The 23,352-nt window shown below is 47.0% G+C and overlaps 1 protein-coding gene across 1 annotated transcript in view; it reads left to right on the top strand.

Moving 5' to 3' along the window:
* The first annotated feature begins 2,460 nt into the window (after positions 1-2,460).
* The window catches only part of LOC118087557 (nuclear receptor ROR-beta), a 33,238-nt gene continuing 12,346 nt past the window's right edge, over positions 2,461-23,352 (top strand). The window contains exon 1 of the mRNA XM_035120322.2: positions 2,461-2,744. Coding sequence (XP_034976213.1) covers positions 2,738-2,744 — 7 coding nt within the window. The 5' untranslated portion in view covers positions 2,461-2,737. The remainder of the gene's footprint in view (positions 2,745-23,352) is intronic.

The following is a 23,352-nucleotide window of genomic DNA, read 5'->3' as shown; positions in this document are numbered from 1 at the left end:
CACAAAATATGTATATTATCCAAATAATTGTTGAACTGAAATACAATTAAGAAGAAGTATATTAACAGTGAAATACAATTAAGAAGAAGTATATTCATAGCGAAATACAATTAAGAAGAAGTATATTCATAGTGAAATAATTATTAAGCTCCAACTTAAAACGATTTGTGATTCATAGCAAACTGAATAATGCAAACACATTGGCATTTGGCAATAGCAAAAGTTCCTTTAGAAACACAATTTACAAAGACTCATAAACCAACCTCTAGATTAGAAACTTGCTATAACATGAAACAATAAGAGGTGTAAATATACAATGCAAACTACTAATACAGTAATTATAAATAGCTTTATTAATATGAAATTAACTGTTATAACCTGTGCAATGCAATTGTAGTTAATATAAGCAGGCAGGGCCCATGACTTACATCATGGGAGTCTATGCAACACAAAACACTGTTGCCGTATGTAGGTTTTATTTGTTATGTTTTTTATCTTATATTTTGAAAATGCACATCCAGTTGTTGTTTTTCCTTTGAATTTGTTTGGGGCCCCCAAGAGAGTGGGACCCTAAGCTAGAGCTTGTTTAGCTTATACGTAAATCCACCAGAATGTCTCCAGGCAGGGGGCTCCCTGTTCCCCTTTAAATCAGTTCATGAGGACTAGAACCTCGCTTCAGCATACGCATGTGAACATGTGTATGTGCGTGTGTGAAAGAAAAGGCGTTGCAGCCACAGAATCGTACAATCACAGCCTTGTAAAGTTGGGAGAGACCCTTGGGGTCATCCAGTCCAACCCCCAGCCACGAAGTAATGTGCAATTGTCCCGTATGGGGTCATATGTTGTGGCTGGCATCTGTCTGTCGCTGGAGACAATGGTGTGTTCCTCAGCATTTAACAGCATCAAAGGTAAAAAGGTAAAGGTAAAGGACCCCTAGACGGTTAAGTCCAGTCAAAGGAGGCTATGGGGTTGTGGCGCTCATCTCGCTTTCAGGCCGAGGGAGCCAGTGTTTGTTCACAGACAGCTTTCTGGGTCATGTGGCCAGCAGGACTAAACTGCTTCTGGCGCAATGGGACACCGTGACAATAACCAGAGCGCACGGAAACGCCGTTTACCTTCCCGCCGCAGCGGTACCTATTTATTTACCTGCACTGGCATGCTTTCAAACTGCTAGGTTGCCAGGAGCTGGGGCAGAGCAATGGGAGCTCGCTCCGTCGCGGGGATTCAAACCACCAACCTTCTGATCGGCAAGCCCAAGAGGCTTGGTGGTTTAGACCACAGTGCCACCCACATCCCAGCATCAAAACGCACATGTTCACATGCCAAAGTCCAGCCCGGAGAGCTCCGTAAGGTCAGGGCGCGGACTGGGAAATGCCGGGTTTGCAGGATTGATCCCGGCATGGCCCTCGGGGTCCCTGCCAACTCCCTGCCAAAAGGGATGGGAAAGTTGGAGGGAAGAAGAAGAAGAAGAAGAAGAAGAAGAAGAAGAAGAAGAAGAAGAAGAAGAAGAAGAAGAAGAAGAAGAAGAAGAAGAAGAAGAAGAAGAAAGCCAAAGGGGAAAAATATGTTTCTGAGTGCATATGTGATTTTTTTTTTCTTTCGGGAAATCGATAAAATAGAATACAGTGGTACCTTGGTTCTTAAACGCCTTGGTACTCAAACAACTTGGAAACCAAACACTGCAAACCCGGAAGCCGAACTTGCTCCGTTTTGAGAGTTATGCTGAGGTCTGTCTGTTTTTGTTATTTATTTTGCGTTTTTGCGACTCTTTTTGGTTTTGTTTTTGTGACTGTGTAGAACCTAGTTCGGCTACTGATGGATTGATTGTGTGACTGCAGTGTACATTGTTTATTGCTTTGATTTTATGGATCAATGGTCTCATTAGATATTAAAATTCATGTTAGATTGCTGTTTTAGGGGTTGTTTTTAAAAGTGTGGAACGGATTAATCCATTTTGCATTACTTTTTATGGGATGGCGTGCCTTGGTTTTGGAACACTTTGGTTTAGGAACGGACTTCCAGAACAGATTAAGTTTGAGAACCAAGGTACCACTGTAAATGAAAACAAAGAATTAAATAGCCCTGATGTTGAATATCCTTTTGCCAGGGGTGGACAGAGCAGGGGATATATGGCTAGAATCACGGAATCACACAATGGCAGACTCGGGAGGGACCCCCAAGGGGCATCTGGACCGACCACCTGCAAGGCAGGAGTATCGGTGAAAGCATGCAATTTTGTTACCAAAAAAAAAATAAAAATAGAGAGGGAGGAGGAGGAGAGAGAGAGGTGATGTTTTGCATTATATCACAAGAAGAAGTTGCGAGTAAGATGACATAATAACAGGGGTGGGCGGGGCCTGTGGAGGCATGTGATTGACAGGAGGTGGGCGGGGCCCTGAGCCCGGGGATTCTCTCCTGCGATTTTTTTCCACGCTTTGCAGGAAAGTAGGTTAGCAGATCTCTCCAAGCGCGCTTGGCAAAAGGCGAGAGAGAGGAGGCGCGCGAGGGAGCTCCCGGCCACCGACTCGCATATTATTATTATTATTATTTATGCCGAATAATTAGGGTAGCAAAAGCAGAAAGCAGGAGGGAGGAAGAAAGAAGGAGCCTCGGCTCTCCATCTCTCATTTATTTCTCCTTTCTGCTCCATCATCCATCCTCCTGCAAAGAGTTTCGCTTCTGCACTCAAATCTCCTACATGCGATTTCCAGAAGCGCGCAAATAAAGATCAGCCAACATGCGAGGTAAGGGTGTTATTTCAAATTTTTTTAAGGGGGGTGGTGGATGGAGAGAGTATAAATCTCCGCTGGTCCCGATCAGAGCGCTTTTTAAACAACCGAAAAACAACAACAACAACAACCCCAAACTCTGCTTTACGCAAGGGGATAAAGGTTAGAAGCGTGCGTAAATCTCCCCGCGCGCGGACGCTGAACTGCAGCCTACTCGGAGTAAACCTATTGAAATCGGGGGGGGGGGGAAACTGATTTAAGTGGGTCAACTCTTGAGGAGGATTTGGTTGTGTTTGAGTCCCCAGAGGGGGGGAAGAAGCTGCGCTCCTCCGAGCCGCGCCTACTCCGAAGTAAATCTCCTTCTCCCCCCCCCCCGGGTTTGGAATAAAAAAAGGGGTTGTTGGAGCCACCTGAATTTTACTCAAGAGGAGACCTATTGGAATAAATGGGGTAGCGGGAAGACTTATTGCCACCCGAAAACTGTGGACCCCCCCCCCCCCCATTCATGCGCAGGCTTAACCTGGGAGTAAGTCTCATGCTTATTTGCTTCCGAGTAGCCTGCAGAGGGATGGCGCTGCTTACTTGGGAGTAAGTCTGCGTTTAGAGAGGCTTTACTCACTCGTAAACGTGCTTAGGCTTTTGCAGTCTGAATGATGACGCCGTGGGGTTGACTCGCAGGCAAATCCTTATGTGCGCAGGGAAATGAACGCGTGTAGGATCGCATTGTGCAGGATCGGATTGTGTTCCCGGCTTTTTAGAAAATGATATTTTCTCCCAACATCAAGCAAACATTTGGCCCACTTTGGAGCTGAGCAACTTTACAGTATATGGCGTAAAAATCCAGCTAACAATAACATTTATTATTATTATTATTATTATTATTATTATTATTATTATTATTATTATTGCCATAAGGGAAAAATAAACTGTCGATTGCAATCCACCCTTTAAAATGAATTTTGAGTCAAGTAAAGTTGCGTCCATTCATTTCAATGGGTCTTCTCTGAGTAGGGTTGGGTCAATGATTGCCATTCCCCACCTTGATTTATCCCCTGCCTTGGTGGCGATTTATCTTGCCTTGAAGATTCAGGACCTGCAATTATTATTACTAAATCCTGAGCAACTCTTACTTAAGCGATGGACATCGGGAGATACAATTATGTTGGTGAGGCATACAAGATGACGAACATTATATAAAATTTGTATACACTATGTAGCATTCCAAGGGTTTTCCTTTTAAAAAAAATTCAGAGAGAGAGAGAGAGATTCAGAAACTGGGTTGTGTCCCCCCCCAAAAAAAAAGGTGCAAAAAATATCTCATTTTGAACTTCGCCGATTAGATTCCTGCCTCTTCCTTTAAAAGAAAAAAAAGTTAATTTTAAAAAACACGTTTTATTTTGCTATCAAGAGGTTGTTTTTTGTTTTTTGCTGTAAGGTTTTGTTGTGTTTTCCAGACTGCAGATCATTCAGGCTGCAATTGTGAATTATGTTTGCTATGGATCATGCCCCCTGCCCCCAGAAGCCAGTGGGACTTACTTCTAAGTAAAACATATTGGAGACTTCCCTGCACATCTCTTTGCTTCTCCATTCCCTTGTATAATTTGATGGCTTTCCCCCTCGCTGGGAGGGTATTTTGTTGGAGAGCTAGATTAGGCGGGGGGGGGGGAGTTAGCCATCTGATAATCCATTTCATATGGGTAGCAATATTAATTTTCGGGAAAACTTGCTTCTCTAATCTGGAAACCTTTCTCCCATCGTCCCACACACCCCTTGTTGATTGATGCACTCTGCACTTCCTCAGGGGCACCCTTGCCCTGCCAGAAATCCGGCCTCGGTGAAAGGGCACAGTTTTTTCCTTTTTTAAATTTCCGGATTCCCCCAGCGCAATATCTGCTGCAAATAGCTTCCCACTGAAACGTTGATCTTAAATGTTTTATTTCTGTTAGGTGGGTTAGTGCCATTAAAAAAAAGTTTCCAGGGTTAACATGGAAGGAAATATATATATATATTGTCCTTTAAAAAGGGGGGGGGAGTAACAGCCTTGATGAAGAGATTCCAGAGGGGGGAAATAGGTGGGCCGAAAGAAAATAGGATATATATATATATATTAAATCACCCAGTAGACAGTTCCCGTTCCATTTGAGAGCTGCCCACCGCTAAGTTAAAAGTTCAATTAATCATTATTTTTCTATAACGTTAATACCAGGCCTTCAGCATTCAATTTGGGCAGCTGCAGAAGAATTGTTTGTTTGTTTGCTTGCTTGTTTTGAGAATGTATTGACTTGTAGGACTGTCCTGCTGCGTAAACGTTTTATAGGGAGGGTCTCGGTGAGGGTTTAAGGAATTAAGTGGCATGTCATAAGCCCCCCTCCCCACTTTTTGGCTTGGTGGGTGGACTCTTAATCTCGTGCTTGCGGGCTCAAGATCCGCGCCTAGACCAAAAGATTCCTGCATTGCAGGGGGTTGGGCTGGATGACCCTCGGGGTCCCTTCCAACCCGAAGATTCCAGCATCCTGTTCTAGGATAACCTAGCAAAATACCCAGTGCTGGCAAGCTTCCTGGTAGACCAAGGCAAAAAACGGGTAGCCGGAGCTAGGATAGAGGGTCCTAGAAAAGGCCGCTTCGGAGGTGGGGCAGCCCAGACCCCACACCAAAGCCCTTGGGGGGGGATACCGGTCTTCTGTGCCCCACAGTCGGACCCTGGCACCGCTGAATTCATACAGATTTCTCCATATTTGATGCCACACATCCATATTCCCCCTCCTTCTCCCCAGATTCACCCCCTGCCATCTGTTGACCCAGTTTTTTACAGTCACGACCCACAGATTGCCCAATATATGGCATATATATATCCCCGAAACCAGATTTACAGGATTCGGGGGGGGGGGACATACAGTACTAAGGATATTACACGTATCTTGTTGATTCCGTCTCTTCTGGCAGACCTGAGTTTCTGTCAGGTATTACTTTCTGAGAAAAAGAGAGGCCCGGATTTTGCTACTAGGTGCTAAGACAATCGAAGGTCTGTGCCAGCTTTCGCGTGGCCCTGAGGAATGTTCCTGTGTGACCCGCAAGGCTTGCGCATTGCCACACCTGGCCCGTCATGTGCTTTGGCATAATTTGCTACCGGCCGCTGTTGTTGCGTTAACAGTCTCGGAAAAAATAAAGAGGAGCAGTTATTTGGGTCAGCCTTTTCTGCCCGGGTTTTAAATTGCATGCCAGTGTGGGCAAGTCAGCTGAGCTGCAAACAAGAGACTTGTGAGACCTGGCAGCTTGCATGCTTGTGTGGCAAAAAGAAAAAGAAAAAGCTCTCTCTCTCTCTCTCTCTCTCTCTCTCTCTCTCTCTCTCTCTCTCTCTCTCGCTTTCCTGTTCATCTTTCTCCATCCCTCCTTCCCTCCATCAACCAAGGGACTGCGTGGGTTTTACAGTGTGATGGAACAAGGTTTTTGTGACCCCCTTAAAGGCATAACACATTCTTATTACGGAACGCTCTGTCATGGAATTAGGAAGCCATGTCTGTAGCCTTTTTGGTGGGTAGAAGATGCAGAATTGGTGCGGTTCAGTAGAATGTCCCTATTTTCACCGGATAAATGTTGGGAAGCATGGAGTTATCTGACTCATGCGCTGTCTGAAGGCAATCCTGTATAAGGAAGCTTTTTTTCCATGTTTTATTATGTTTTTATATATGTTGGACGTCACCCAGAGTGGCTGGGGCAACCCAGTCAGACGGGTGGCATATAAATAGCAAAAATATCCTTACGGAATGGGACGTTTCATTGGAGGAAGGTTGGAGTGCACAGCACATGTTCAGAGCAGGCTTGGGAAAATTCACCTCGGCCTTCTCGAAAGCGTTCTGCCTTTTAAAGCAAAAAAGGAGAGGTGTTTTCTGTCCTTCTGTGGTTTTCCTTCGAGCCGCACGGCCTCCGCCACGTGTCGTGTGTCGTCCCCCACCCCCATGTCGGCCATTTTGCAGCGGCCTCTGCCACCTCTTCCCTTCCCAGCCGTTCCAAAGATGGCCGCAGCGATGCTAACAGGCAGTGGAGGCGGGGAGAGAGAATGGCCACTGAAGCATGAAGAGAGGTAGAAACCCCTTTGCTTGGCAGGAGGGCGACGGCGTTGCGGGAAAACATCTCGCGCTTCCGTTCGTCGCCGAGCTTAGGGGTTGCCGGTGTGCGGATAACGTATGAAATTTCCCGCACTGGGATTTGCAGAGAGGATTAGCTGTGGCAGAGAGGGAAAATGTGCTCATCCCTATCTCGCATCCCTGGATCCGAGCCTCCAGTTTCCATCTGGTCTCCGTTCGCACATGTCCCCGGCGCCATTTTGGTTCCATGCGCCACGTTGGCGAGAACCAGTATGTGCCCCTCCCTTCTCCCGGCGCCATGATAGCTAATCCTTTTCTATCGACGGGGAAAAGCCAGCGCGCTTCTCTGCAACATCCATTCTCACATGCATGAGCCTTGGCATTTCTCGCCGAGCTTGTGGCATCCATTTTCAAAATGTCTCCTTCCTTTATTTCTGCAAATATTTGTGGGTTGTTGGTTTGTTTGTTTTTGTTTTTTTGCATTCGGTTTCTGTTGAGCATGGGAGCAAGGACCCCAAGGCCAAACGATGCAAGCATAAAAACAGCAACCGCTGCGCTTTTTTCGGCCTAGTGGCACCAGTGTTCCTATTGGAAACGAGGGGCGCCCCTAACATTTTGACGTTTCATTCCCCTTGCTGAAAACAACCCCGTTCCACCAAGGTTTTTTTTTAGAGAGAAATATCTTGGGGTTCTTTGTTCCATATTTTGTGGCTGTGTATGCACCCCCAATTTGAAGCATCAACCCGGGGGGGGATCATGGGAACTGTAGTTTGCACACCCAGATCCACAATTCCCAGATTTCTTTTTTGGGGGAAAGAAAGAACTTGGTTCAGTCTTGGGGTTCTTCGTTTTGTGTATGCACCCCACATTTAAAGCCCCCTCTCCCAAGAGAACCCAGTTTGCCCACCCAGAGCTACAGTTCCCAGCACTTAACAAACACTGGCTCCTGGGATTCTTTTTTTTTTTCGGGGAAGGTGGGGAGCCTGGGACCAAGACACGATCCCATTTCAACGTGGAAATTTGGAGAAGCTGAAGTTATGACCATCACAGCTGCTCCCCGAGACTTCTGGGAGCTGTAGTTTGTCCAGAGAGCCGAGAGTTGTGAGGAGACCCCCCCGCCCCCCTCTGAGAGAACTACAGTTCCCAGAGTTCCCCCGGAATAGGGATTGATTTGTTAAACCTCCCTGGGAATTTTATCTCTGGGGCGAGAATAGCGGCCTCCTAGTGACTCTCAGCACCCTTCAGCCTCGAAATATTTAATTTAAAGTGGTATTGACACCTCTCCGCCAAATAATTCTGGGTACTGTAGTTTTTAGGAGGCCCCCTATTCCCCTCCCAGAACTATAACTCCCAGGGCAGTCCCTTTTCCCCACAGGGAGCTCTAAGAACTGTAGTTCTGGGAGGCGAATCTGGGGGAAGCCCAACTCTACAATTCCCTGAAATCTCAGCAACTTTATAACAAGCTACAGTTCCCAGAATTCCTCGGAGGAAACCGCGGCTATTTAAAGTGGCAACATGGTGCTTCTAAAGGCCCAGGGTGCAACCTTTGAGTCGGTTTGGATTCTGTTTGCGGAAGACCAACTTTTTGGGTGACATTTTTGGGGCTGCGACTGACGCCGAGACCTTGCAGGGGATTCCTCAGAAAAGGGAGAATTTGAGTTCCCTTTCTCCTGCTCCCAGAAATAGCTTCTTGTTAGCCGCTCCTTAGGGTAGTGATGAAGTGGGATATCAACTCCAAACTACTCCTCCTCCTCCTCCTCCTCCTCTTCTTCTTCTTCTTCTTCTTCTTCTTCTTCTTGGAGTTTCTTTGCCAAGCGAAGGGGGGAATTTATTGGGTGGTTTTTGTTTTTATTATGCATTCTGTGTTTTTCACATTGCGGTTTTAAGTCGTAACCGCCCTGAGACCTGTGGGTCGAGGGCGGTATACAATTTTTAACAACAACAACAATATTAATAATAGCAATAATTAAAATAATATCCCGACTGCGAAGCGGTTGTGGAGGACGTGCAACATTCGCTCATGGTCGAAGCGTTGGAAAACTGAAGGGAACCTGGCCTTGGCCCAGATGGGACTGATTTTGACCCTAGGGGCTCCATCCATGGCTTTGGGACTCAGCTCCCAGTGGGTTAAGGAAAATTTTTATATATTGATAGCTTATTCAAGTTGGCACCCCAACTTATTCAAGTTGGCACCCCAAGATGCCACAGAGCGCCTCTTGCGCAGGACAGGGGGAAAGCCAGCGCTTCCATACCCGCAATTTTGGAGCAGCTTTCTCTTCTTCTGGCTTCTTAAAAACCTCCTGAGCAGATTGCTTCTGCAGAAGTCGAGTGTCCAGATCAAGGAAAGTCATTTGTTCTTGTTTAGTTGTTTAGTCGTTTCCGACTCTTCGTGACCCCATGGACCAGAGGACGCCAGGCTCTCCTGTCTTCCACTGCCTCCTGCAGTTTGGTCAAACTCATGTTCGTAGCTTCGAGAACACTGTCCAACCATCCCGTCCTCTGTCGTCCCCATCTCCTTGTGCCCTCCATCTTTCCCAACATCAGGGTCTTTTCCAGGGAGTCTTCTGTTCTCATGAGGTGGCCAAAGTCTTGGAGCCTCAGCTTCAGGATCTGTCCTTGCAGTGAAAACTCAGGGCTGATTTCCTCCAGAATGGATAGGTTTGATCTTCTTGCAGTCCATGGGACTCTCAAGAGCAGGCATCCCCAAACTGCGGCCCTCCAGATGTTTTGGCCTACAACTCCCATGATCCCTAGCTAACAGGACCAGTGGTCAGGGAAGATGGGAATTGTAGTCCAAAACATCTGGAGGGCCGTAGTTTGGGGGTGCCTGCTCAAGAGTCTCCTGCAGCACCATAATTCAAAAGCATCCATTCAAAAGTCATAGTCCCTCTCTATTCTGGCTTGGTCAGACCACACCTGGAGTCCTGTGTCCGGTTCTGGGCACCACAATTTAAAAAGGATGCTGACATGCTTCAAGGTGGGCAGAGGAGGGCGACCGAGACGATCAAGGGGTCTGGAAGCCATGCCTGATGAGGAACGGTTGAAGGAGCTGGGGATGTTCAGCCTGGAAAAGAGGAGCCTTAGAGAAGATAGGAGAGCCATCTGAAGGGCTGAGACAGGTAAATCACCTTCTTTGGAGGTTTTCAAGCAGAGACTGGATGGTCCTCTGTTTTGGATGCCTGAGCTGAGATTCCTCCATTGCAGGGGGTTAGACTAGATGACCCTCGGGGGTCCCATCCAACGCTATATAAACCTAAGGAGCAGTGAACCTTTTCCCCAAGGGAGAAACTTTCTTTTAAGGGACATTGGGGCTGGGGTTGCCAGGAAAATGCTAAAGTTGAATTCAGCCAAAGATGAAGGGCTTTTTGAGGTTCAGGGGACAATTACAACCCCCCCCAAACCTTATATCTGGTCTACCCATCCTGCCCCCCATCACTGGTCCAGAGGTTTTTGCCTGTCTGGGGTGAGTCCCTGGAGGGAGGCTAGAGAGGGAGGGAGAGGCCTGCTTAGGAACTTTTACAGATGTAACAATTATCAAATGTTGCCCCCATGTCCTTTTTGCCTCTGGCGCTGCCCATCCCTCGCCTGTGGCCCCCACGAGGTTGTGAGGTGGCTCTCTGCTTAAGGAAGCTCCCTACGCTGCCTTAAGCTGCTCATTTTTCAAACGGATCCTTCAAGCATCTTAGGGAGACTTTGTGGAAATCTAAGACGCTGGTTTAGATTGCCCATTTCACAGAAGGGAAAAAAGGCACAGTGCCCAGGGGGAAAAAACACCCTCTTGCACAACTTACCCCCACAACAAGCAGGAAACCCTCAAGAAGCAGGCAGCCTCCCCCCCCCCCCCCAGGAAAAAAACCCTCCAGCCCCAAACTAAACCCTTAAGCCCTTAATATATATATTTTTTTAAATGCATTATAACCGGGCGGGCAAAGGCAGGTGTTTGCTAGAGCCACATGCACCCAATTGGGGAACCCCGACATTTTGCCATCAACTCTTTGAAGTGAGAAGTTTTGGAGGCAAAAGGTCCCAGGTTCCTATCTCTAACGTGACTAATTTTCCTATTTTATTTTATTATTTTATTTTTGTATCCTTGTTTGTTTTTCTCGTTTCCCCCTTGTCATTTTTTGCAAGTTGGCATTGATTGCAGCGGTGCCTTGGTACCCGAATGGTTTGGCTCCCAAACAAATCGGCTCCCGAATGCCGCAAACCCAGAAGTGAGTGTTCTGGTTTGCAAACGTTTTTCGGAAGCCGAATATCCGGTGCGGCTTCCGATTGGCTGCAGGAAGCGCCTGCAGCCAATCGGAAGCTGCGCCTTGGTTTCCGAACAGTTCCAGGCAGGCCTAGGCAAACTCGGCCCTCCAGATGTTTTGGGACTACAACTCCCATCATCCATAGCTAACAGGACCAGTGGTCAGGGATGATGGGAGTTGTAGTCCCAAAACATCTGGAGGGCCGAGTTTGCCTAGGCCTGGTTCTGGGAGTCGAACGGACTCCCGGAACGGATTAAGTTCGAGAACCAAGGCTCCACTGTACTAGCTATTCCGCGTCAATTGCATTCCATGTTTTAATACTTTTGTCGGAAGCTGCCCAGAATGGCCTGGGCAACCCAGCCTGATGGACGGCATATAAGTAGTTGTTTATTATTATTACTATTACTATTATTACATCTCCACGTAGACTTGGAAAAAAAAAACCTGTCTGAAACGCCTGAGGGATGCTGCCCAGGTGCCAGTGTTGACAACCAGGAGTGCCGCTTGGCCCTGAGACCGTGGGTGCCCGTGTATTGCCCGGGCACCCAAATTTGTGGGTACCCAGCCCCTTCGTGAGGAATTTTGTGGGTGCTTGGGTACACTGGGCCCCAAGGAGTCGGGCACCAATGGTTTAATCATTTCCCCCCTCCCTGGGATTATAAGGGGGGCTTCCAGGAATAGGATGGAGTCTGGTCTGGTCTGTTGTTCCTCTGGAAAAAGTGCTGGGCTTCAGCTTTGGCCCGCCGCCTCCGTTTTTTGCGGTGCAGAAATAATGCCAGTCGGAAACCCAAACTTCCGGTGAAGACGTCTTTGCTGCCTCTCTCGCCCTGAGTCCTCCCTGGCACACCAGAAACCCTCAGCCTCCGTTCCTTCCCGTTTGCTTTTGCAAAGACCTGCGGCGCTCTAAATCCGCCCGGCTTCTCTCGAGGCCTCCCGTTCTCTGCAGAGGCAAACGTGGCAGAAGTATTATTATTAAGAGCTGTTCCAGTGACCTAGATCTGTCATTGCGGCGGGGCTTGCGTGTTTACGCACGAGGGGTGTGTGCGCGGCTGAGAGGGAGGCAGAGGGGGAATTGGAAACCCAGGGAAAAAAAGCTGGAGAGAGGAGCAAGAGTCAGGAAAGGCGGGGCTTGCAAACCTCTTAAACAGCAGAGTTTTATTCCCCCCGTGATATGCATCATCTCTCGTCGCCCCTAACCAGTGCCGGATTTACGTATAAGCTAAACAAGTTATAGCTTAGGGCCCCACTCTCTTGCCCCCTCCCCAAAAGAATTATGAGTCTTTGTAAATTGTGTTTCTAAAGGAACTTTTGTTATTGCCAAATGCCAATGTGTTTGCATTATTAAGTTTGTCATCAGTAAAAAATCATAGCATAGAATCATAGAGTTGGAAGAGACCACAAGGGTCATCCAGTCCAACCCCCTGCCAAGCAGGAAACACCATCAAAGCATTCTTGACATATGCCTGTCAAGCCTCTGCTTAAAGACCTCCAAAGAAGGAGACTCCACCACACTCCTTGGTAGCAAATTCCACTACCCAACAGCTCTTACTGTCAGGAAGTTCTTCCTAATGTTTAGGTGGAATCTTCTTTCTTGAAGTTTGAATCCATTGCTCCGTGTCCGCTTCTCTGGAGCAGCAGAAAACAACCTTTCTCCCTCCTCTATATGACATGCTTTGATATATTTGAACATGGCTATCATATCACCCCTTAACCTTTTCTCCAGGCTAAACATACCCAGCTCCCTAAGCCGTTCCTCATAAGGCATCGTTTCCAGGCCTTTGACCATTTTGGTTGCCCTCTTCTGGACACGTTCCAGCTTGTCAGTATCCTTCTTGAACTGTGGTGCCCAGAACTGGACACAGTACTCCAGGTGAGGTCTGACCAGAGCAGAATACAGTGGTACTATTACTTCCCTTGATCTAGATGCTATACTCCTATTGATGCAGCCCAGAATTGCATTGGCTTTTTTAGCTGCTGCATCACACTGCTGACTCATGTCAAGTTTGTGGTCTACCAAGACTCCTAGATCCTTTTCACATGTGCTGCTCTCTAGCCAGGTGTCTCCCATCCTGTATTTGTGCCTTTCATTTTTTTCGCCCAAGTGTAGTACTTTACATTTCTCCTTGTTAAAATTCATCATTTTAAGTTGGAGCTTAAGAATTGTTTCACTATTAATATACTTCTGAATTGTTTCTTAATTATATTGCAGTTCAATAATTAGCTTGATAAAAATACCTATTTTGTTACATGCAAATGGCTAGGTCCATCAATGACCATATAGCAGCTATTCAACACAAAAAAAACAGTGACAATTTGTTGTGGACAAAGGACAGCTGGACATAGAAAGGGCCTCATTACCTTCAGGAGCTGAGGGCCACATCAAACCTAAATACGGCCCTGCCCCTAACCATTGGACATGCTGGCTTGGGCTGCTGGAAGGTGACTATAGGCCACGTGGTAAAGGCTGGCATTGTTCTTTTAAATTTAAGGGTCTCTTCCCCGCCACCCCATTGCACACAAATAAAACTGCAGCGTTGGAGGGCCAGAAATCAGTTGGCCACAATAAAACCTGTGCCAGCATTTAAGGGCTGGGTGGGTGGGTGTTCAGATGGACTCCCAACTCCTATCCTTCGTTTATTCATTCATTAAGAAATGTATAAATCTCTATATGCCACTCATCCGTTTGAAAGAAAAGAAATCAGGGCAGTTTGCAAAGACGGCACGCGAAACCGTATTTTTAAAAGCCAAAACCGGAAACCGGCTAGCTGTTGTTGAAAATGTATTTATTGCCTGTTTGAGAATAGGAAAGTTTAGACGGGCACGTTGCAATGGACGGCAGCTGGTGAATCCCTAGTGGCGGGGAGTTCCGCAGGACTAGGCTATGACGCTATAGCAGGGGTGCCCAAACTTTTTCTAAAGAGGGCCAGATTTGATGAAGTGAACATATGTGAGGGCCGACCCAAGTTGGTGAGCTTTTTTTTAGGATTGAAGTTGTTGAGCTTTTCTTATGACTTTACCCCAAAGTTGCCGAGCTTTTTTAGGACATATACTGCCATGGGAACCGGATTAAATCAACCGGCGGGGCAGATTAGGCCCCCAAAACGGACTTTTGGTTTCTTGTTGTTGCCGAATGAGAGCCTAAGGACCTTAGCTCATTGACAGAGCAGCTACCGGGCAGAAGATCCTGAGTTCAACCCCAGCATTTCCGGGTAGGGCTGCTGCCAGTCAGAGCTGGACGAATCAGTGGTCTGACTAAGTAAAAGGGAGCTTTCTAGTGTTCCTAAGAAGAGCTGGGGAAGGCTTCTTCCAGTTACCCGCTTGTCAATTCCTTAATATTTTAACGTTTGCTGGCGATATCTCGTGCCCGCAACCCTGGAGAGAAGCTGCCAGTCAGAGTTGGGAAAGATGTAAAGTTTCATTTTGTAAACCGTCAGACAGGAGGGAGGGAAGGAAGTCATTAGGCTCAGTTGAGCCAAGGAGATAAGATAAGAGGGTACGAGATATATATATATATATGAATGGGAGAGAATATTGAATTGGATGGACAGTGGTCATATTGAATACAGTGGTAACTTGGTTCTCAAACTTAATCCGTTCCAGAAATTCCGTTCCCAAACCAAAGCGTTCCCAAACCGAGGCACGCTTTCCCAGGGAAAGCAATGCAGAACAGATTAATCCGTTCCAGACTTTTAAAAACAACCCCGAAAACAGCCGTTGAACATGAGTTTTACTATCTAACGAGACCACTGATCCGTAAAACGAAAGCAATAAACAATGTACTGCAGTCACACAGTCAATCCATCAGTAGCTGAACTGGGGTTCTTCCACACAGGCCCGAAAACGAAACAAAAAAAAGAGCTGCAAAAACAGAAAGGCAAAACAAATAGCAAAAACAGACAGACCGAAGTGTAACCCTCAAACCGGAGCACGTTCGGCTTCTGAAAAATATTCATAAATCGGAACACTTGCTTCCGGGTTTGCAGTGTTTGGGTTCCAAGTTGTTTAGAATCATAGAATCATAGAGTTGGAAGAGACCACGAGGGCCATCCAGTCCAACCCCCTGCCAAGCAGGAAACACCATCAAAGCATTCCTGACATATGCCTGTCAAGCCTCTGCTTAAAGACCTCCAAAGAAGGAGACTCCACCACACTCCTTGGTAGCAAATTCCACTGTCAAACAGCTCTTACTGTTTGAGTACCAAGGCGCTTGAGAACCAAGGGACCACTTTAATGTAATATGTTGCTCACGGTGATCAATAGCTGGTGGAGTTTTGAGTTTGGGGAGGGGTTTTCCAAGGCAGCGTGGCGTAGTAGCTAGAGCGCACCGACAATGTTTATCTCTTGGCCCAGCCTACCTGATAAGGTGGTTGTTGCGAAAACGACACAGAGCAGCGAGGGTGCTGTGCGCATCACCCCGGGTTCCTTGGAGGAAGGAGAGCGAGAGGAACAATTTGCCAGGAAATCGTAACGGGCGAGGCTTCGGCAGATCCTGCCAAAGGAGCCGGGAATTCTGCAACTTGCACAAAGCATGCAAATTCTTATGCAAGGGCAGCCGAAACAATCGCTGGGATGGGGCAACTGTGATACGAGGGAAGGTTGCGCCATTGGGAAGCTCATTATTTACTGTATTCATATTTTTATTTATTTTTATTTTTTCCTTGACTATCAAACCTTTATTAGGCGTTTTACAAATAGAACCGCAAGAATAAGAGTCACATACAAAAGTATTTAAAATGCATACAAAGAGGCAACAGTAAACTGCATATACTAATTTTGTGTGTGTGTATCTGTATGTGTATGTGTATGTGTGTGTGTATAGATAGATAGATAGATAGATAGATAGATAGATAGATAGATAGATAGATAGATAGATAGATAGATAGATAGATATATGGGACCCAGGTGGCGCTGTGGGTTAAACCACAGAGTCTAGGGCTTGCTGATCAGAAGGTCAGCGGTTCGAATCCCCGCGATGGGGTGAGCTCCCGTTGTTCAGTCCCAGCTCCTGCCAACCTAGCAGTTCGAAAGCACATCAAAGTGCAAGTAGATAAATAGGGACCGCTCCGGCGGGAAGGTAAACGGTGTTTCCGTTTGCTGCTCTGGTTCGCCAGAAGCAGCTTAGTCATTCTGGCCACATGACCCGGAAGTTGTCTGCGGACAAACGCCGGCTCTCCCTTGGCCTATAGAGCGAGATGAGCGCCGCAACCCCAGAGTCGGACACGACTGGACCTGATGGTCACGGGCCCCTTTACCTATATATATATATATATATATATATATATATATATATATATATATAATCTGACATTTCAGGAAGCTTATTAAATGAGGCCTGCCATGGAGAGAGAGAAAAGCTGTTCTCCTTCTCTCCTAACCCCAAGATGTCTTGGACATCAGTGCTGGAAAATTCGGGACGGATAAAAGGAAGGACTCGTCCATCGAGCTGTGGAACTCCCTGCTGCTTGATGGCTTTTGCAGAGAATTGGGTGAATCCATAGAATCGTAGAGTTGGGAAGGGACCCCGGGGTCATCTAGTCCAACCCCACTGCAATGAGATGGAGAATCTCGTTTTTCTACTTTCTGAGCTATCTCCAAGGTCTGTGGAGGAGGAGGCGGAGACTGTCAAAAGCCTCTGGCCTTATGTTATTCCATGAAACGTTGTCAATATGTTGGGGACACTCGATGCTTTGCCACCCAACACTTGGACGTCGCGGTTTTTGGAATCTCCACTTTCGTCTTCAAAACCAAGTTTCTAGTCCCTATGGGGTTGCGCCGCATCGAACCCCAGAAGAGGAGGTAGGGAAGAGAAGCAGGCTCTCAGGCAGTTCGACTTCGCAGCCTTGCTGCATTTACACTGCTCGTTTGGCAGAAACGAGACATTTGCGACACTTGAGGTCTAGAAACATGATTCAAAAGGAAAGTTAAAGCGTGTCATTCCCAGTCTGGCCGAAGCCACACTTTTCAGGAAGGGAAAAGGGGCGAGAGAAGCAATGAGGTTTTCAGGATTTCTGTATGCCGGGGGGGGGGATTTCCTGGGTGCAGAAATTCAGTTTATTCCTGCAGAAGGCACAGGTGTGATTCTATGGGATTACGGCCTCCAATGCCCCACCCATCTCTCAAAGCAACTCTTCTCTGCCTCTACCCCCTTTCCCCCGCTTCCTCCTCCTTATATAACAAATCTTGAGTCCATGCCTTTGTGCCCAGGTTCAGAGAGTTCTGTCTTCTCCGTTCCATTTCCTTGTCACCATCCTCCTTCTGCTGAAACTCCTAACCCTGGTTCATTTCTCCTAACCCCAATTCATCTTCCCCCTAACCCCGGTTTGTCTCCGCTAACCCAGGTTTGTCTCTCCTAACCCTGGTTCGTCTCTCCCCTAACCCTAGTTCATCTCTCCCTAACCCTGGTTCACCTCTCCCCTAACCCTGGTTTGTCTCTCTCCTAACCCCGGTTCGTCTCAAACCTCAGCCTGTGTGTCTTGCTTCTCCGCCCCAACTCCTTCCAACTCTACAATTCTGCAGTTCATTTGGAGGAATCTGCCTGGCCTGATCCAGCACGCCTTTGGTCCATAAGTGGAGTTTCCGTGTATTATGCAAGCATTGCTTTGGTGGTACCCGTCAAAAGGGGGCGTATCCCCTTGTGGGCAGGGTTTGGGGCGTGGTGTGGGTGTGGCTACAGAGAAGCGCTGTCATCCTCAGGAACCAACAGGGCTCCAAGTCATTCTTCCGCCCTGGCTGGGACACCGCTCCTTCTCTCCCCCCCCCCTTGGCTCTCGCCTTCCCGGATCCCCGTCGGTTTCCCCCTTCGGCGAGTAAGCAGGGGTCCAGATCCTAATTGGAGCTTCCTCCTTCCTCCCTGGGGTTGCCCCCATTCCGTGGCATCGACCGCATCCTCTGCAAAGCATTGTGGGCCGGGGACCTCATTTGCCCCCAAGATTTCAGCTGCTTAATTAACCACGGCACCACCGCAGAAACGGAAAGGACGTTGTGTCTCTCCCCTGGGTTCCCGTCGCTTCCTGTTTAATGAAGTCGAGAGGGGGTAACACCTGGGGGGCTGGTCGTATGAGACAGCTTCCTGTCCTCATTCTCTGAGGGCAGGCCCCTTCTGCTGTGTCTCTCTGGACCAATCAATGGATCCCGTTGCGCCCAGCACCAAGATCTGTGCCAAAACCTCCAGAGGAGTTTTCCTGCTGTGTCTCTGCATGAGTTGCTGTTCTGGGCATCTCTCTCCCTCCCTCCCTCCCCTCCACTTGCAGTCAGCATCAGGTTGTTCTTTTGGGTGCCTGGGCGGTGTGGCGAAAGCCAATGTTACCTTTATTTTTATTTTATTTATTTTTATTACTTGGTCAAAATAAAAAAACAAAGTAACGGCGGCAGCAGCAACAAATTATGTTGCATGTTATCTATACAATTGAAATACAGATAATGTTTGGGAACATTTTTTTACTTAGGTAAGATAACTTTCCCCTTTTGAAACCTTCCTTGTGTATTCCACTAAATATCATTTATTTTATGCAAAAAAAGGGAGGGGGAAACCCAGCGTTCCTTTATCCCCTTTTAAACTCGTATCGTTATTTCGATTGCGCGTTAAAATCAGTTGCGTGCTTCCACTCTTTACGCAGTGCGAAAGGACCCCTGCAAACAGGAATAATGACCGGTTTTTAAAATAAATTTCCTAAGTTTTGAATGTGTTGCCTACGGAACACCACCTGCATTTTATTTTATTTTTTTCCAGGCATGGGTACCTCGCTGTGCCCATACATCGGAGGGGGTGTTGTAGTGATGCTAGCTGCCAGACATTAAAAATCTGTTTTAAAAACAATAAACTGCATTCTGGGGGTTCCAGCATGTTATGTGTCCGAGTCTCGGGGGGAAAGGAGGTTGCATTCTCAACGGAAACGGAAAACTTAGCAATGTGGGTGCCAACCAAACCTCCTTCCATACAGCTCAGACTGACTGACAGGTGTCAAGATCTTAAATCCTTCTGAGCTAATATATCAATTTTCGATTAAATACACCAGGGGACCAAGACATAACGTAAATTTCAATTTCTTCCCCCAGTCCCCAATCTTATTTCCTCTTCTGATTTCCACATCAGTTGGCAATCCTTTTCTTTCATTTTTAGGTTCAACGAAATTAACCGGCGTTCCGGCACAAATTCTGCCCCGTGCGTGCATTTTGGTGTGAGATTCCCGTTTTCCGAAAGTAAAGTCCCACAATTAGAACCCTTTGCTTTTCTCTAAGTCTGTACGTTGCTTTGCTTTAACCTAGTACAGCGGTACCTTGGTTTACAACCAAAATTCGTTCCGGAGGTCCATTCGTAAACCAAAACAGGTTGTCACCCAAGGTTGCGCTTTTGCCAGTGTTGTTGTTGTTTAGTCATTTAGTTGTGTCCGACTCTTCGTGACCCCATGGACCAGAGCACGCCAGGCACTCCTGTCTTCCACTGCCACCCACAGTTTGGTCAGACTCAAGAACACTGTCCAACCATCTCATCCTCTGTCGTCCCCTTCTCCTTGTGCCCTCCATCTTTCCCAACATCAGGGTCTTTTCCAGGGAGTCTTCTCTTCTCATGAGGTGGCCAAAGTATTGGAGCCTCAGCTTCACGATCTGTCCTTCCAGGGAGCACTCAGGGCTGATTTCCTTAAGAATGGATAGGTTTGATCTTCTTGCAGTCCATGGGACTCTCAAGAGTCTCCTCCAGCACCATAATTCAAAAGCATCAATTCTTCGGCGATCAGCCTTCTTTATGGTCCAGCTCTCACTTCCATACATCACTACTGGGAAAACCATAGCTTTAACTATACGGACCTTTGTCGGCAAGGTGATGTCTCTGCTTTTTAAGATGCTGTCTAGGTTTGTCATTGCTTTTCTCCCAAGAAGCAGGCGTCTTTTAATTTCGTGACTGCTGTCACCATCTACAGTGATCAAGGAGCCCAAGAAAGTAAATATTTTGCCAGTAGGGCCTCCGAAAATCTAAAAAAAAGGGGGGGGTTGACGCGCTTCCGGGTTTGACGTGTTTGTATTTTGGGAATAGAAGTTTGGGAAATGGGTGGTTTTGGGAATACATGCCAACCAGGGTGAATTTGATTTAAATCAAATCGATTTAAATCACGATTTAAATCGCTAGTCAGTAAGACTTGATTTAAATCAGGCATCCCCAAACCAGGCATAGGCAAACTCTGCCCTCCAGGTGTTTTGGACTACAATTCCCATCATCCCTGACCACTGTTCCTGCTAGCTAGGGATCATGGGAGTTGTAGGCCCAAAACATCTGGAGGGCCATGGTTGAGGAAGCGTGGCATAGACAGATAATGATGACATCATTCTGAGGTTTAATAAGTTAACGGTTTATATTCGGACAGCGACAGCTTTTCCACTGGACTTTATTGGAAGGAGAAAAACCATCATTTCCTTGATAACAACTTAAACAATTCATTTAACTAAAACAATAACATTATAGAGTATGTATACCCATGTTTGTTAACTGATGTGGTTAAACAACAACAACTTAGACTGAGTTTTAGCACACATGAAAAACTTAAATACAAATCCTTATTTCCTCATGAATACCCTTTAGACTATAACGTAACTTAAATAGAAAATATTTAAAAACATTTTTCCTCCAAAAGCATTTTATTTTAAAAATCCAATTTAAATTTTAAAAAGTCCGATTTAATTTTTTACAAAAATCTGATTGATTTTTACCTGCCCTGCTGCCAACTCCCTGGGGCCCCGGGTGCCCGAGCACCCACAAAATTTCCCACGAAGGGGCCAGGCACCCACAAATTTCAGTGCCAGGGCCATGCACTCTGCGTGGCACCCCGGGCGCCCACATTCGTGGGGCCAAGCTGGCACTCCCAGATGGTGTTGAGAGCAGGGTCAGCAAGCCTTTTCAGCAGGGGGCCGGTCCACTGTCCCTCAGACCTTGTGGGGGGCCGGACTATATTTTTTTGGGGGAGAAATGAACGAATTCCTACGCCCCACAAATAACCCAGAGATGCATTTTAAATAAAAGCACACATTCGACTCATGTAAAAACATGCTGATTCCCGGACCATTCGCGGGCCAGACTGAGAAGGCGATTGGGCCGGATCCGGCCCCCGGGCCTTAGTTTGCATACCCATGATCAAGAGGTTTGCATACCCATGATCAAGAGGTTTGCATCTCATAAGATCTCCACCCTCCTTTGTTTACAGCTGCGGCGAAGGATCGGTGCAGATTTTTTTTTTTTCTGCTGGCGGGTGGGGAGGAGAGAGAAGGATGAGGCAAAGTGAGAGCTAGGAGGATGAGTCGCAGGTGAGTTGCCGGGCACGCCCTCGGCTGCTTGTGCCAGCTCCGGAGGAATGCGGCTCATCCACCGCAGCCGGCCGAGGGCACTGCCTGCTGCCAACGAACCTTCTTGGGCGTGCCCAGTGCCGGATTTACGTAGAAGCTAAACAAGCTATAGTTTAGCTCCCCACTCTCTTGCACACGCCCCCAAATCTCACTATTAATATTGTTGTTTTGTTGTTTAGTGGTTTAGTCGTGTCCGACTCTTCGTGACCCCATGGACCATAGCACGCCAGGCACTCCTGTCTTCCACTGCCTCCCGCAGTTTGGTCAAACTCATGTTCGTAGCTTTGAGAACACTGTCCAACCATCTCGTCCTCTGTCGTCCCCTTCTCCTAGTGCCCTCAATCTTTCCCAACATCAGGGTCTTTTCCAAGGATTCTTCTCTTCTCATGAGGTGGCCAAAGTATTGGAGCCTCAGCTTCAGGATCTGTCCTTCCAGTGAGCACTCAGGGCTGATTTCCTTCAGAATGGAGAGGTTTGATCTTCTTGCAGTCCATGGGACTCAAGAGTCTCCTCCAGCACCAGAATTCAAAAGCATCCATTCTTCGGAGATCAGCCTTCTTTATGGTCCAGCTCTCACTTCCATACTTCCATACTATTAATATACTTCTTTTTAATTGTATTTCAGTTCAACAATTGCGTTGATAAAATACACATTTTGTTATGTGCAAATGGCTTGAGATACCTATGAATTAGGTGATGGGTAGGGAAACTAAGGCCCGGGGCCCCCGGATCCGGCCCAATCCCCTTCTAAATCCAGCCTGCAGACGGTCCGGGAATCCGCGTCTTGGCAAGAGTCCCACCGGCTTGTCACGAGTGCTGCCCTTTTTTTCCTGCTTCCCCGAGGTAGACTGCGCCTTGAGAGGGAGGCTCCGTTTACCTTTCCTTAGCCCGCCTTGTTTCCCGTGCATCTTTTTTTTTAAAAAAAGTATTCTTAATTTCTCCAGCGCTTGGAACAGCATTTTGACCTCTCCCACCCCCTGGGGTGCTTTTCCGCACGCCGAAATGTTCAAGTATTTGCAAGCTGCCCCTCCTCTCCCCACTGTTTCGGGAGCTGATTGATGCATCCCTGTTACGCAACTGCTTTCTTTATTTTATTTTATTTTGCAGAGGAAAGTATGTCAGTAGGACAGGGTGACTTGGTGCGTGCTTTGGCGCAAGCCTGGCGGACGGGCCGACGGCACCGAGCCGTGAGTCAACGATCCTGGGGGCCGGGAGCCAATGGTTGAGCCTCGTTTGGGCAGCCCCACTCTCCCTCCCCGGATCCTGGCCACATGTCAGTGATATGTTTAGCAGATGGCGGTTATATAACCCCGGAGGAAGTTTCAGGCCTCTGGTAACAACAAAAACAACAGAGGCTTGGGGGGATAGGTTGGGAAACGGATGGTGCCGAGCAGGTGTCTGTGTTCCTTTGGTTTTCTTACATTTTTATTGTAGTTTATAGCACAAACCTACACGTTTGTGCAAGTGAACAGAGAAATAGTAAAGAACAGAAAAAAATAAAATGAAAATAAAACAGCAAAACACATTGTCATACAAGATTTCAGTTCTTCTTTCCTTCCTCCATCCTCAACACCAGGCATCCCCAAACTGCGGCCCTCCAAATGTTTTGGCCTACAACTCCCATGATCCCTAGCTAACAGGACCAGTGGTCAGGGATGATGGGAATTGTAGTCCAAAACATCTGGAGGGCCGAAGTTTGGGGATGCCTGCTCAACACGGTTCTATTTTCATTTTTTGGCAAACCATTTCCATCTTATTTCACTTTTACTTCCTTTCCTTTCCATTTCCAGCTTCTGCACCATAGTTTTATTGTAGAAGTTAATCAAAACAAGTCCAAGTATTAATTCGAGGGCACGGCTTTTTAAAGTGTTCTCTATATTTTCGCCATTCCTTTTGAAATTTTTGTTTGGATTGCATCTGTCATTCTAGCTAATTCTATATAATGATAGCCATGTT

This window comes from Zootoca vivipara, chromosome 6, assembly GCF_963506605.1.
Source record: "Zootoca vivipara chromosome 6, rZooViv1.1, whole genome shotgun sequence".
Taxonomy (NCBI): domain Eukaryota; kingdom Metazoa; phylum Chordata; class Lepidosauria; order Squamata; family Lacertidae; genus Zootoca; species Zootoca vivipara.
This window is presented reverse-complemented; position numbering and strand designations above follow the sequence as displayed.